Below are 16,192 nucleotides of genomic sequence, written 5' to 3'. Positions count from 1 at the left end.
CACATAGAAAAATGAGGGGGAAAAATACATGCAATGACAAATAACAGTGCTATGATCAGTCAGTAACTTAAATACTTTTCTTGATCTTGCTGAACTTTTGCCACATTCTGCCTGAGTAATTGTTTTAAAGATTAACTGAGCTCCAGTAAATAATGTTTAGAAGGTAAAATGGTACAATTAATGTACAGTTGTTAAAGATTATGTTGAGAATTGTGAGAATCTTTTTCCTCCTCGTAATTGAAGAGGCAAGATAGCTTCTATAATACAGAGAATCTGATGGCAAATTACAACTCATAACAAATAAAACAATGAGAAATTAAAATATTCAAATATTCGACTATAGTTCTTAATTTGCAATGTTTGATAAAGGCATTGCATTTAATATCTTTATAAAATAAAATACACATATTTCCTTAATATTTGCCGAGAAAAGATGACACACATACTGACACTATTGTATCTGTGAAGTAATTCTGATGTGATATTTAGATTTGATTTAAGATGATTTCACCAAACTATGTTCACACATTAAAAATTAGAATTCTACATGTGGATGAAATATTTTCTAAAAATTGTCTTTTGACATACCTTTGAAACATTAAGACACTGTTTCCACAGGAAATTTTATTTTTGACTTTGACTGCTCTAAAACTAACCATGTTAACAAGGAGTAAATGACATGATTATTTTTTTCTGAAATAATTTATTGACAAAATACTATCTAATAAGATGGATATTATTTTTCTTTGATGTATATAAAATTATGTTAAGATTGGATATTAGAATGACCAGATTAAATAGAAAGCCTATTCTAAAATTCCTTGATATATTAATCTAGTAAATGCTTAATTAGAAACCTTCATTATTTGTTGGTTGCACTTTCCATTTTATAGTACCCCTCATGGGAAGAAAACATTTTAACCAACTTACTAAATCATATCCTTATTCTGCTGTAACTTTTAATTTACTTGGGATGCAACAGATAGTTGATTAATGACCTAATAATTTAGTATTTTATCTTTAAACAATACTATTTGTCCCCCAAATTAGGAAGAAGTTTCTGGTTTTGGTTTTGTAGATTGATGGTGTAATTTAAGAACTAAAATGTAAGTTAGTATAAGTAGTTACTAGGATATATGAAAATAACTAATACACAAATATATAATATAAAAAGTTGGTTCAAGGGAGATTATATACAATGATATAAAAGGTTAAATAATTAAAGAAAATGTCTTTGAAGTAAATGACTTAATATAATTACTATACATGAAGTGAGTATAATCTTATTTTCAATGCATGCAGTAAGGAAGATGGATGTGGATATTCATCCATGATTGCAAAATGATGCATGAAACATTTTAATTAAAGCAGAGTGACTCAACAAGAAAATCATTTTCTTGTTAAACAAAAGAATTGGAACAAACAGATTTTTTTCCTGTTAAATTATGTATAAACATTTCCTTACTAAAATAGTCTGTCATTCAAAATACTAATGTAGTAGTAATGCCAAAAATTTAAGAAAATGTTACTGCTGCACTTAGTGAATTTATGTGCTTTTTGTATTACATATGATCTGTTAACTTCATATATGTTTAAAGAGACTTCAAAAGGCTGGAACATTACATACATTATTTTGATATATGAACTGACTGGAATACGATACATTAATATCTAATTTGATAACAGTCAAATGAGTGATACCAATATATCACTCTGAATGTACATATCAGGACCTAAGTGTATGTGTGTGTGTGTGTGTGTGTGTGTGTGTGTGTGTATGCATTTTAATGTTAAATCTAAGGAAAAATTTCCACTTAAGTTACATAAAATGTGATGAAGAACATTTGTCAAGTGTTAAGTTTTAGGCTATTCTTTAATAACACAGTGCAGCTCAACCTGTCATTGAATATAATATCAGTTAAAAATTAAGGGAAATATTTCAAAACAGGTTTCTAATTTGAACTGGGCAAACAGTTTGATATAATGTTGAAGGTTTGATATAATATTTTGATATAGTGTTTTAAAGGGTGAGAGGAGCTGTGACAATTCTGTTTTTTGCTTGAAAGATTATCTTACGTTGTCTGATGTTTTTTCCTCTCTCCAATGTGTTCTAACCAGCATAAACAGTAGAAAAAATATATAAAAGAAGGGAAAGTGCTTCTTACTAAATTTAATAATATTGTTGACATAAAAGTAAAAGGCAAGCTTAACTTTTGAAGGCTGACTTATGAAGATTTTTTTCATTAATCAAACACTGACTACATTTAAGCTATAAAATTTTCATATGGAATACTGAAACAATAATGTAACATGTTTCTATCTCTAAATTTATCTTAAATTTAGAGATCTTTCATATTTTAGTTATTCTTTACCAGTTCAGATGTTTATATATCTCCATATATTCATATAGAGTTATAGATGTTATATTCATGTGTAATTAAGTCACAAAACTATGTAAAACTATGTAAAATAAAATTCTGTGTGAGTTATATGACTGATGACTTCTTAAAATAGTAATCTTCAGTTACATATTTTACACCACAAAACGTACAGACACCCAGTTTTTTTTTTTCTAACAACAAATACTGGTGAATTTATCGATTCTTTATAAAAGCTTTAAGTGATTCTAAATTCAAAGCCATAGAAATAGAATCAGACTCATGTAGATTGTTAGATAGTTTGATAGTATATAGTCAGTGCTCTGTCTGATAATATCAATAGCTACGTCTTTGGCATTGAAAATTCAGTACGAGTTTTTGACAAAATTTTGTAGCTTAGAGCATCATTTTCTTTTAAACAAGGAAAAACAGGGTTGAGTAAGATATGAAAATTGGGAGAAAACTATTAATGATTTTTTCTTAGTAAGTTTGTCATTGGGACCCTGAATTACCTTTTATTTTATTGTATTATGTGTACTGTATGCATCCATTTAAAAACCAACTGAGTTGTACCACATTTTAGGAAAATTATATAATATAATATATATATTTTATATTTATTTAGAAGCTTTGAAATAGTACAGTAAACACTTTGCAACACGGTGTATAAACTACAGAATGTCTTTGATATTTTGTGGGTCTTCAGAATACAACATTTTTTATAACCCACAGGTGAAAAGAACATAATCACAATTTCTCTTGTAAAGTTGGAATAGTTTGGGGGACACTTGATCACACAAAAATAATATAAAACAGTCAAGTTTAAAACAGTGATATTGCATTTATAATGCACAAATTTCCTTTATCTTTATGACTGGCTTCTCGAGGTGAATATAAACATCTAAAGGGCTCAGTGACATTTGGAGAGAGAAAGATAGATAGTGCTGTAAACAGGCACACACTGATCGGGGAGGCAAAATCAGTTGCCTCTAAAGTTTCTACAGTTCTGCACATTTCAACTCATTTCTCAGGCCTGCTGAGAGCAATTAGGTCCTATAATTGGCCATGATGACTCCGCCCGAAATCTAAATCAGTTACACATGACTAACTGGATGGCCAAGATAATGAAGTTGAAAAGTTGATGCTTTTGTTGGTCGACTTTGTGCAAATCATGCTGCTTCAGGTAAGTCCTGTAGAATTGACTAGCATATCCTTTTCCGTGCTGTGAAAAAGAAAGAAAAATACTCTAAGAAAAATAGGTTGATTTTTGGAGTTTAGAATTACATGTTATTGTAAAAGAAGGAAATACCATTAGAAACTAGTTGTACCCTCACACCAAACACATGTAGTGTCAAACTTTTTCACTGCTAGTAGTCATAGCCATTCTGTTGTTTGGTATTCTGAAAATGATAATTTTGATATTCTTATAAATTAGTTTTGCATGGGAAATGGATATTTTATATACCAAAGACTAAATTTGTCAAGATTAACTTCTTAAAGTTATCTAAATAAAACAATCCCTACACTTCACTATGCAAGAGTATAGAAAAAAAAAAAATGTGTGGCCCTTACATTTCTAGAAAATGTCTCTAGCAAAATCTATAAATAACTTGTTTTACATTTAATTTCATAAACTATAAATTATATATATTAAACCAATATTTATTATAGAAAACTGTACCAGAAAGTATTTATGTAGTTAAATAATTTAAAGATGACTCACATTTTCTAGATTTATTTAATCTCATTTATAAAATTTTAAAACCAAGTCTTTTTATGGTCCATAGATTTTTTTAAAGTATTCTTATTTATGAGGATCAGTTTTCTCAAAAAGGAATTAATAAAGGCAAAGGGGAGAAAAATATTATCAAATTTGTTCCAGTTGTATAAAATATATTAAATTACAGAGCAGAATGCCCAGATTTGATTGTCCAGATTTCATAATTTTAAGTATTTTATTTGTAATGATAAATAATATTTCTTCCCTTATCCATAAACTTTGTAATATTTGACCATAAGCACAATGAGAGCAGTTGTATCATATCAATCAGTACGTGGCACATAACAGACATATAACAAAAATGTGCTGAAAATAAAGCCAGTTGAATTTAGACAAAATTTTCACATATCTCATTAAAAGTTACTAAGCACATTAAGTAGCAAAACTGAATTATTTTAATCTCATAAATGGTGCTTTTTTTAAACAAAGATAAGAACACATTGATCTTCTCAACCTTATTCTCTGGTATTTCAACTCATTTCAAGTCTATCTAATTATCTATTTATCCTAATTTATTTTTCCTCAAAAGCTCAGTTTCTGACCATGAAACAGTTGTTTACTAGTTCACCATTTAGCAGGCACATCAATTAAAATCATAGAGTCGGCCGGATGTGGCGGCTCTCGCCTGTAATCCCAGCAATTTGGAAGGCCGAGGTGGGTGGGTCACCTGAGGTCAGGAGTTTGAAACCAGTCTGGCCAACATGGTGAATCTCTGTCTCTACTAAAAATACAAAATATTAGCCTGGCATGGTGGTGGGCGCCTATAATCCCAGCTACTGTGGAGGCTGAGGTAGGAGAATTGCTTGAACCCAGGAGGCAGAAGTTGCAGTGAGCCAAGATCGTGCCATTGCACTCCAGCCTGTGAGACAAGAGCGAAATTCCATCTCAAAAACAACAACAACAACAACAACAACAACAACAACAACAACAACAAAAACATAGCAGTCAGGCACCATCATCAACAGAAATGAAAATGAAAATAAATATCTACATGTATTATGTAGTATAATAACTATTATTGAAAGTAATCAGAGGGCCGGGCGCGGTGGCTCAAGCCTGTAATCCCAGCACTTTGGGAGGCCGAGACGGGCGGATCACGAGGTCAGGAGATCGAGACCATCCTGGCTAACACGGTGAAACCCCGTCTCTACTAAAAAAAAAAACACAAAAAACTAGCCGGGCGAGGTAGCGGGCGCCTGTAGTCCCAGCTACTTGGGAGGCTGAGGCAGGAGAATGGCGTGAACCCGGGAGGCGGAGCTTGCAGTGAGCTGAGATCCAGCCACTGCACTCCAGCCTGGGGGGCAGAGCGAGACTACATCTCAAAAAAAAAAAAAAGTAAGTAATCAGAACATATTTTATAATATTATATGATATCAAGAAGTATAAAATGAATTTGATACAATATTGTACCACACAGTAGCCAGGTCATAATATTCCAGAGAATATTCTACAAGTAAATGGAATTATTATTTTAATAGAATGAAATCCTATTTTTCTGTGTCCTTGAGTTCAAACTATTTCATGAGAAACTTATATGTGAAATAATTCAAATAAATGTGTTTACACCAATCAGAATTGAAAATTATTCAATAAATTAGAATAGTGAAACCATAGAAGTTCAAGTTTATAAAATGACTCAGAGCAAATCATTACGGTCACCAAATAATTTGTTGTCCAAACTGGACCCACTGGTGAGTGAAAAGAAACACTATCATTAGTTACAGAACATTTTGTGCTTTCTGGACAACCCAGGAAAATATTGTCACCTACAAATAATATTACTTCTTTCAAAATAAGCTGGGTTGGGGCCTTTATTTTTAATAGTAAAAATCAGAAAATGCTGATTTAGAGGAAACATTCTTTTCTTAGTTCAACAACAAAAGAAACTCAGGAGTGACCTATAGTCAACCTATAAACTAATTCATTATGTCAAAAAACTAATATACTGAAAAACTACATCTTAGTATAAATTCAGAAAGTAGTCAACCGAGCATATGTTTAGAGTAATAAAATATCATTTCTAGTTCTTATGGCTTAAAAGCCATTAACATAAATATTATATGTTCACTTGATTTAGTTAGGATACAAAAAGAAATTGTTTCTTTTTAATAAAAGGAAGTATTAAAATGGTTCACAGTTATAAGAACACAGAAGCTTAACACACGTTATACTCAATATCTTAAATATAAACATAAACTTAAAAGACATCTTTTAATTGCTGCTTAGAGTTACATGTTTTTTTTTTTTTTCTTTTAAAGTTCACCTATTCTACTTGTCTGAATAATCCACCTATTCTACTTGTCTGAATAATATAATCACCTTTTATTAAATTTGCTTCCTCCCACCTATGCGTTAATTCAGTAATGCAGATTTGGATAGGACGAATATAAGATCTGAACTTAGATCTGATCTAAGTTCTGAAGGTCAGAACTAATTAGATTGAAGAAGGAAGATTTCCTCCATGTCAGAAGTTAATCGTACATTTGTGAAGAGTTATCCCTCAGTATCTGTGAGGGCCTGGTTCCAGGTTGCCCCCCAAATCGGAGGATGCTCAAGTCCCTTATAAATGGCCTGTAGTGTATGCATATATCCTATCATGTCCTCTTAAATATGCAAAATTATCTTCAGGTTACTTACAACATGTAATATAATGCCTAACAGCAGGCACATCACTGTTCACATAAATTCAAGGTAGTACTCAGTGCATGGCAAATTAGTTTTGCTTTTTGAAACTTTGTAGGATTTTTTTTTCCAAATATTGTTTTATCCACAGTTGATTGAATCCACAGACAAGGAGTCTAAGGATGCAGAGGAGCCAAAATCCTGCCAACCTAGAAATAGTTTATACTATTACTAAAGTTTTAGTCACATCCGCTTTATTTCAAACCTTTTAAGGGTTGAATTTAAACATTGAATAACTATTATTCTTGGCTGGGCATGATGGCTCACGCCTGTAATTCCAACACTTTGGGAGGCCGAGGCGGGTGGATCACTTGAGCCCAGGAACTTGAGACCAGCCTGACCAACATGTCGAAAACCCGTCTCTACTAGAAATACAGAAGTTAGCAGGGTTTAGTGTCACAGGCCTATAACCCCAGCTACTCTGGAGGCTGAGGAACAAGAATTGCTTGAATCTGTGAAGTGGAGGTTGCAATGAGCTGAGATCCTGCCACTGCAGTCCAGCCTAGGAGACAGAGCAAGGCTCTGCCTCAAAAAACAAACAAAACCTATTATTCTTTTAGCGTTGCATGGGCTAATGTTGGACAAGTAGCAAGCAAATATTATCTGACCCTCCCCACAAAAAAAAAAAAAAAAAAATTAATTGATGACATTTTAGAGCCAGGACCAGGACAATTATTCCAGTGTTAAGTAACATGGAACATTTGCTGATGCATTTCAGGTTCAACAGAATGAGTCAAATACACAGAGAATCTTTATGCTTTCTAATGTATTCTATGTATGTTTTGGAATTATCAAAGCATACTCGGAGAATTTTTTTCTTTTTATTTCACAAAAGCATTCTTTTCTTGTGATGCATCAGCATGTAGGGAATTGGTCACTTGATGGGAAAGAAGGTTTTATTTTCAATTAAATGAAATCAGAAGTAATAGGAAAAGGACTGTGTTCCTTTTTAATTTTATTCATTCACTGCATTTATTCTTCATAGTGAATCATAAATGCTAGATTAAGACACTTATCTTAATATCTAAACTACAGGTGAAAACGTATCCTTAATGGAAAAGAGAATTTCAAATATCTACCTTCTCACAACTTAGCATAGATATAATTTTTAATAAAAATTCCATGGTATATATTTTTCCTTATATTGTGGAATCCTATTTTTGCCTTTTATAATTTGCAACTGATATTAAGCTATGAGAAAAAATTAAATACTTAAATTAATATTTTAAGGTATTAAATGACTAATGACTTAAGACAAATGACAGTCACATGTATGTTGCAAAAATAATTGTAAAATTGTCAGTACTGATATATTATTTATTGCATGTAGTTGCCTGGTAAAAATTATCTTACATAATACATTAAAATAAAAATTTTATAAATTGAATATTCCCATTGTCAAATTTGCAAAAGAGGAAAGAAAATACCCTTTACACTTTATGACTGTATAAACCTCAGACACTAAAGAACATACATTAAGTTTATGAAATAATCTATTTCTGCAATTTAAAGAAAGGACACCCTTCAAATATCTCTGATGCCCGAGACTCTCCACTGCAGTGAAAAATTTCCGGAGGCTGAGATCAGTAACCTATTCCAGAGCTTATTCAAGTGTTCAATAAGCCTCATCATCAGGACACTTCTTTACATATAAATGCATCTAGCGTACAAGAACTTGAACACATTCCCCCCGTGGAAGTCAGAAATGTCTGCTCTCTGCTCTATGTAAAAGCACACCACACACCTCAGAATAGTTTTAAAGTGAGCCTCCATTAGAAATTTGTACAGATAAACAATCCATTCTTTTAACTTTCCTCTGTCTTATTCTTGAGTCATGTTTAAGGGTTCCCTTTAAAATCTTTTTGAATTTTTTTTTTTCAGTTTAATCTTACATCCAGAAATAAGCACAGTAGTGTTAACTATTAAAAGAGGATAACTGCTTGATTTTTTATTTACCTTCCATTTGAACACTCATATTTGCTTTTATTTTTTAAAATATAGTTGTATATTGTTTGGATTTTAAATCATTATCTTTCTCTCCCCAGACATTATGAATAGATTACATTTTAAATTTAAATATATATGAATCTATGTAAATATATATTTACATAGATTTTTATACAATATATATTTATATATTATTTACATAGCTTTATATTATATATATTTTTAAAAATCTTGATTACTTCGGTTTATTTATTTATTTATTTTTGAGATAGAGTCTTACTCTGGTATGCAGTGGTGCAATCCTGGCTCACTGCAACCTCAGCTTCCCGGGTTCAGGCGATTCTTCTGTCTCAGACTACTAAGTAGCTGGGATTACGGGTGCCCACCACCACGCCAGGCTAATTTTTGTATTTTTAGTAGAGACGGGGTTTCACCGTGTTGCCCAGGCTGGTCTCAAACTTCTGATCTCAAATGATCTCCTCACCTGGGTCTCCCAAAGTCCTGGAATTACAGGCATGAGCTACTGTGCCTCACCAAACTATGCTCTTAATTTTAATTCATAAGGTTCATACTCTCTTACACTAAATGTGTTTTTTTTCCTTTCACTAGACAGAATGCTTTAATGCTTTTTTATTCTAATTTGACAGAAATAAGACATTGTAGAACATAGGTGGAAAACAGGAATTTGGAGATGGTAGTATTATAATATGTACTGTATGTAAACATGATTAATCTTTTAGAAAGTAAATCTCGTAAAATAAATGACTCAAACAATCCTTTAGACCATTAATGTGAGAAATACATAGTAAAGCCAGGTATTTATTTTTACTTTAGTTTATATGTATATTGAATACTTACAACATAGTTTGCAATGAATAGTTATTAAATTAAAATTTAAATCCAGGGATATTTAAAAATAAGAAAATAGGCAAACACAGTTTTGTGAAATAGAAATATACATCAATGGATGAATAAAATATATCATTTCAAATAGAAGAGAGAAGCATGTTGAGCACAATAATTGTATCATAGACATTCTCGTTCTAGCAACTCTGGCAGCCTTAAATAGTTGGCCATCTCTCCTAAAATTCTAATGCTACCATTGTGGGAGATACTATTTACCACTTCAAGCTATAAGTTAAAAATGGGTCCATCCTAATTTTCTCACCTAGCAGAGTGTGTGCAATGAATAAATTTATTTCGTAATCTGTGAGATACCTTCCAAATCAAGTAGAGCTGACATACTGTGAAAGGCCCTAAATTTACTACCAAGACAATTTCAGAAATTAGTATTGATCAGTGTTTATTTTTAAACCAAATTTCATTGCTATACAAAGGACTTAACAGCTTTAAAAATAGGAGCTTTTATTTGTCCAAAAATGTACTCCACAAATATAATGGTATACAATTACCCTCACATAGCTTTGTATGACAAAGTGAATCCACTGAAACATTACCGATATTTTTTTTCTAGATAGAAGATCAGCAGGCACTTAGAAATTTCTATATGTGTGTGTATGCATGCATATATGTGTATGTGTAAATCAAAACTACCTTCTCACAAGGCAATAGTATATTTACAACTGTTTCACCAGGAAATATCCACTCAGTGGATTACTGCAACTATGTCAACTACTCTCATATTATTAAGAGAATAGATGTAGTTATAGTAACTCAGTTTTGTTAGATTTAATAATACCTCTAATTAATTATATGGATGAAGAGTGCTTTTAACTATGACAAAAACTAGTGATAGTGTATTAACTCCTATAGTCAAAACGCTTTGAATATTATTATTTGAATTGACTTGAGGAAGATATCTAAAAACACAGAGTAATCATTTTTAACTTTTTCATTTAGAAACAAGAATTGTCAGTATTCTAAAGATCTATTTTTGAAACTCTAAAAACATTAAACTTTTATATTAAAATATTTGTTTAAAAAAGAAGCCAAGACAATGTACTAGCATAGAATTTTGTAAAATATTCTTGAACTTAGTTCAAGTTTCTCTAAAAATGTGAAAAATTATGTTCTAGAAGCGTAATAAATTTTCCCTCAGGAGAAAAATAACAGGATATGACCCTAACCTAGCCGCTTTGGGCACCATACCATTCGACAAACAGAACACCATCGCCCAATTAGTATCTCAAAGTAAAGTTTGGAGACTGAATTATTTTTCACATGTGCTGACCCTATACTGGTGTATATTGAGGAAATGTAAATATAACATATCTTTCTCTGCATGTTTATAATATCACTGACAATTTTTCTGGAATCCTTCATCACAGTCCAATAAAATATGGAAATTGGGATTTGTTCTAGAAATATTTGAAAATAGCATTGTTTACATTAGCAATGAAGTATCCTTAAAATTTATTTTGAAGACAATTCCCTCAGTTATATCTTACTTTAATAACAACAAAGGATACTTTCATTTAAGTTACTGTATCAGTATTGTGTGTATCTGAAGTTCCAACAAAATATCCATACTTAAAAAAATACACAGTTCTTTTTTTTGAGAAACGTAGAGCTGATAATATTTAGTGATATTTAGGCACTTACTTTTCAAGTGTTTTCCTTCAAAACAACATTACAAGAAGACTAAATTAGCACCTTTCCTGTGAGGTTGAAATTAGCACTGATTTTCAAAACAAAAAGCATTAAAATGCTGAATGGGATTGGTCATTCTTGTAATTACAGGAATGCTGTGCTTGTATAAGCCTATTTGCACCTATTGTATCACAATATTTACTCCAACTACTTGTGATGTGCACCATTTCATCTTTTATATGAAAACCAAGTATAAATTCCAACAATGTAAGATGAGAAAAAAATACAAGTAAATAATAAGACCTTCATTAAAAAATATATAGCTGTGTAGCTAATGTATTACCCATCAATAACCTACTTAAAAAAGGGTAAAGTTTCAAAATAATTTACCCACAACCAAACAGATTTAAGACACGTAAACAATTGGAAGCTCTGGGTTGGTAAATATTTCTAAACAGCCTATTCAAAGATACATTCAAAGAAGACACAACACATACAACTTAGAAACAGTGTGTAAATGTGTGGCTATTTGCATACTTGATGATCAGATTTCCCCTAACATAATTTGGTTACTTCTATGTCAAGGCAAATAGAAGGTTAAAAGCAGGAAGAGCAGACTAAGAAGTGAGTTAAAAAGGTTCACACACTGAAAACTGGCCACAGAGAAGAGATGCAGAAAAAACAACACTGCACTAAAGCACTAAGACTATACGTTCTGATAACCCCTTGAGTTGGGTTGCCAGAAAAAATACAGAGGGCCCAATAACATTTGAATTTCAGATAAACAATGAATGAATCATTTTTAGTAGGTGTATGTCCCATAGAATATTTGAGTGCCAAGTATATTTTATTTGTTAAGTCTGGCAATGCTGTCCTCAGGGCATCTACTTCATGATAGCACAGATGACACTACATACCACTAACGCCAAAAAAAAAATGTTGTATTGTGTTTTTAAATTATAATATAGGACTAGTTCATATAATAAGTTCTCTATATATTTGTGTCAAAATAATTTAAAATTAAGGCATGTATGTTCAGAAAGAGATAAAAAACCTAATTAAGTTATCTAGAATATAAATTTTTAATGATTAATTATCTAATTATCATATATTGTATAATCTTAACTGTTATTTAAATTATTTCTTTGTATTATGATTAAATTTTATCCCCATTTTTTGAGTGAAATTTTTGTTTTCGTGAGATGGATAGAGCATATTAAATAAATATTATTTCTTCTTGGCGCAATAGGTATAATTTTTAATTGCCTATCCTAGAATGAAAGCCTAGGCACATACTTTAGTTTTAGTTATACTTTAGAAACTCATTAAACCACCTCCTTTTCTTCCTTTCAATTTAACCTGTCATCAGATAATTAGAGATTTGAAAAACTGATAAGCAATGAATTAAACTCGGCTTTAAAAAAAACACAAGGCCGGGCGCGGTGGCTCAAGCCTGTAATCCCAGCACTTTGGAAGGCCGAGACGGGCGGATCACGAGGTCAGGAGATCGAGACCATCCTGGCTAACACGGTGAAACCCCGTCTCTACTAAAAAATACAAAAAACTAGCCAAGCGAGGTGGCGGGCGCCTGTAGTCCCAGGTACTCGGGAGGCTGAGGCAGGAGAATGGCATAAACCCGGGAGGCGGAGCTTGCAGTGAGCTGAGATCCGGCCACTGCACTCCAGCAGCCCGGGCGACAGAGCGAGACTCCGTCTCAAAAAAAAAAAAAAAAAAAAGAAAAACACAAAAACACACACAAAAATGCTTAATTATTGAAACAAGATAATATCATGCTTATTAAAGGCTAAAATTCATTTAATTACATTCTAGTTAGATGCCAAGATTTAGATCCTTAAATCATTATGTTACTTTTGGAAACTTTAAACTTGGTGTTCAATTAGAGATCATGTAAATTATTATAAACATTTAATTACATAGCAAAGTAAAAATGTTGCATTATATATTTACTATCTATGCAAAGTATTACAATAAATTTAAATAAAAGTTCAACTTTTAATTAATCAATCTTTGTTGGGGCCAGTAAAAAATTCTAGTCAAACAGTTTTGAAAATGTATACTTATATATATGCATTATTATTAAACTATCAGAAGTGTACAAAACTACCTATATATCTCATAATAATGTTCTCATAAAGAAAGTACAATTCTTCAACATGTTATTTAAAAAACAGCATCTGATGTACCCATTCATTACTACAATGCCATAAAACAGATATAACTTATGCAATAATGATGATAAGTAAGAATGTCATATACATACAAACTGTTACATAAAAACTTCAGAAACCTGAAGGAAAAGTCAGATGAATCGCCTCCAGCCATAGGTATCCAGTACTATCAACAACCTCCTGTTCATAAATATTATACATATCCACAATGGCTCACCCATTATGTTTATATTTAAGATAACTTTATATTTACTTACTGTTTATGTATATGTTTGCAAATGATACGTGGCAGACAATTGAAAAGGTAATAGCTTAGTGAAATTAGCCGGGAGTGATGGTGAAACATGAACTTAAAGGACTTGTGAAAGAGAAAGTGATATGTCAGAAGAGAGAATAAAAGGACTAGTATAGATAAGGCCAGAATAAAAACAGAAAATTAAGAAAATCTGAAAGAAGATAAAATAAGTGGAGATTATTTAGGACTGGAAATGGTTAAGATTTTTTGTTGCTTTAGTTTGCTTTTTTACATGTTATTCAGAGACTACTGTAATTTTATTATTTATCTAAGTCAGGGTAGAGTTCTACACCAAGTACCTTGAAGAAAAAAGAATTGCACCTCATTTCCATTCAGAATATTTCATTTATTGATTCATTGCTGTAGTCTATAAGCATTTCTGGGTGTCTACTTTATCCCAGACACAGTTATGGAACATGGAACCTTTACATGGAGCACATGATTCAGCTCTAAAAGAACTTACAGTCCAATGGACCAACAATTGTTTCACAAACTATTCTAAAGATAGCAATTGCTTATAAGAGTCTATAAGAAGTTACAGTTAGAGTGTCTGTATCTCAGTGTCTGAGAAGTCTTCTCATTAAAAGTAAAATAAATTGAATATTGATTGATGAGTAAGAGACGGTCATGTAGATGAGTGGACAGAAAAGCGGGTTTTCAGATAAGAGAGGATGCCAGAAGAACAGAATGTCTAAACACACAAGGGCTTGAGAAAAAGTATCCATGAAGAAACTGACCAATCATTAAATGATGTGAAACAGAAATGTAGGCAGAGCTTAAGTATAAAATCTTTAAAAACTAGAATAAGTATGGACGTTACTGCGGCTCCAACAGAAAGCCTCAAAGATGTGTTAAGAGAACATGAGTCAAATGTTTTGGAGAAATAGTCTAATTAGTTAATATTAGTAGCTGGATAGTAAAGGAGAGGAGTCCTCATTGCTTTTGGTAAGCTAGTCAGAAAGGACTGGATTTGAGGAATACAAAGTAAATGCCTGCTTTCTCAGAGAGCACAGTGGGAGAACTCAGGGTTAATACTTTCCATATCTGGAAGTAGTTTGCATTCCATTACTCTAAATCCTCAAAATGTAACAAAACACTGCACTCACAAAGACTGCCTGAATACTTTGTGGACAACTCAATTCTAAGGATCACTGTGAAAGGAAAAAAGTGATGAAATGAGATGCTCAAAGAAGGGATTCCATGCCACTGTCTCAAGCCTCGGGTATTTCCCACAGCAATAAAACCTAGGAACCTATAGAAGAATACAGGAATTTTTTTCCATAACATTTAATGAAGAAAAAATAAGGCATATAATGATCACAGACTAATACTGAATTCATTTTATAACTGTGAGACTGAAACATTTTAAAATAAATAATTGCTTCTAGATTTCTTCTTTCATAGAGAGACATTCATGTCTCTCTATGATGTCTCTTACCCTAGGAAGTAAACCCTAGGAAGATCTGGTCTGCAACTCACAGAATTAGTAAAGACACATGAATAATTTGAATTATAACATTTCAAATAACATACTTTAAGTGATTAAAAGTAACATACATTTGATTAAATCTCTCCTATGCAAAAATAACCCCTGCTACATTTCAATTTAACAATATTTTCAGTTATCATCTTTCCTCATATCTATTTTTTGCTTCTAAAATTTTTAATTAAAAAAAAAAAAAAGGCCAGGCAGGGTGGCTCATAACTGTAATCCCAGCACTTTGGGAGGCCAAGGCAGGCTGATCACCTGAGGTCGGGAGTTCGAGACCAGTCTGACCAACATGGAGAAGCCTCAGCTCTATTAAAAATACAAAATCAGCCAGTTGTGGTTGCACATGCCTGTAATCCCAGCTACTTGGTAGGCTGAGGCAGGAGAATCACTTGAACCCGGGAGGCAGAGGTTGCGGTGAGCGAAGAGCACCCCATTGCACTCTACCCTGGGCAACAAGAACGGAAAAAAAAAAAAAAAAGAAAGGACACTGGCTTTTTGTGCCATCTCAATGACTGTTAGCTACTATTACTATTGGTATTATTACTCAAAACGTGTCTTGGTCTATCCAAAGCAACTTTTAAATGTTAACCTTCACTATACCTCTGGATATATCTGATAGATTGGATAAATTAGAAGATTTACTTCTCCATATTTATTATTTGCTCTCTAATTCGGCATTTTGGTGCATGCACTTTCCTGCTGCTAGAATGCCCTTGGTCTCTATCCATTAAAAATCACACAGATAGTGCTTGAATAGTGGCCCCAAAGTGAGTTCTACACATTCTTCCTTGATTACACTGTAAGGAGTCTTTTCCAAAGATAACCAAAGATATTTTATTCTAATAAATTAAATATCATGTTCCTCCGTCGATGAGATGA

General features: G+C 32.2%; 1 protein-coding gene across 2 annotated transcripts in view; it reads right to left on the bottom strand.

Annotated features, from left to right (window-relative positions):
* PCDH10 (protocadherin 10) overlaps positions 1–16,192 on the bottom strand; it is a 60,593-nt gene that overhangs the window by 15,225 nt on the left and 29,176 nt on the right. Inside the window, exon 5 of one of the 2 annotated variants that reach the window (XM_033215272.1) lies at positions 2,156–3,600. The exons of the other annotated variant lie outside the window; for it this stretch is intronic. Coding sequence (XP_033071163.1) covers positions 3,581–3,600 — 20 coding nt within the window. The 3' untranslated portion in view covers positions 2,156–3,580. Of the gene's footprint in view, positions 1–2,155; positions 3,601–16,192 lie in introns of those variants that run through there. 2 annotated transcript variants of the gene reach the window in all.

Source organism: Trachypithecus francoisi, unplaced genomic scaffold, assembly GCF_009764315.1.
Source record: "Trachypithecus francoisi isolate TF-2019V2 unplaced genomic scaffold, Tfra_2.0 Lachesis_group1, whole genome shotgun sequence".
Lineage (NCBI taxonomy): Eukaryota > Metazoa > Chordata > Mammalia > Primates > Cercopithecidae > Trachypithecus > Trachypithecus francoisi.
Note: the sequence above shows the minus strand (reverse complement) of the source record. Positions and strands in the feature narration are given on the sequence as shown.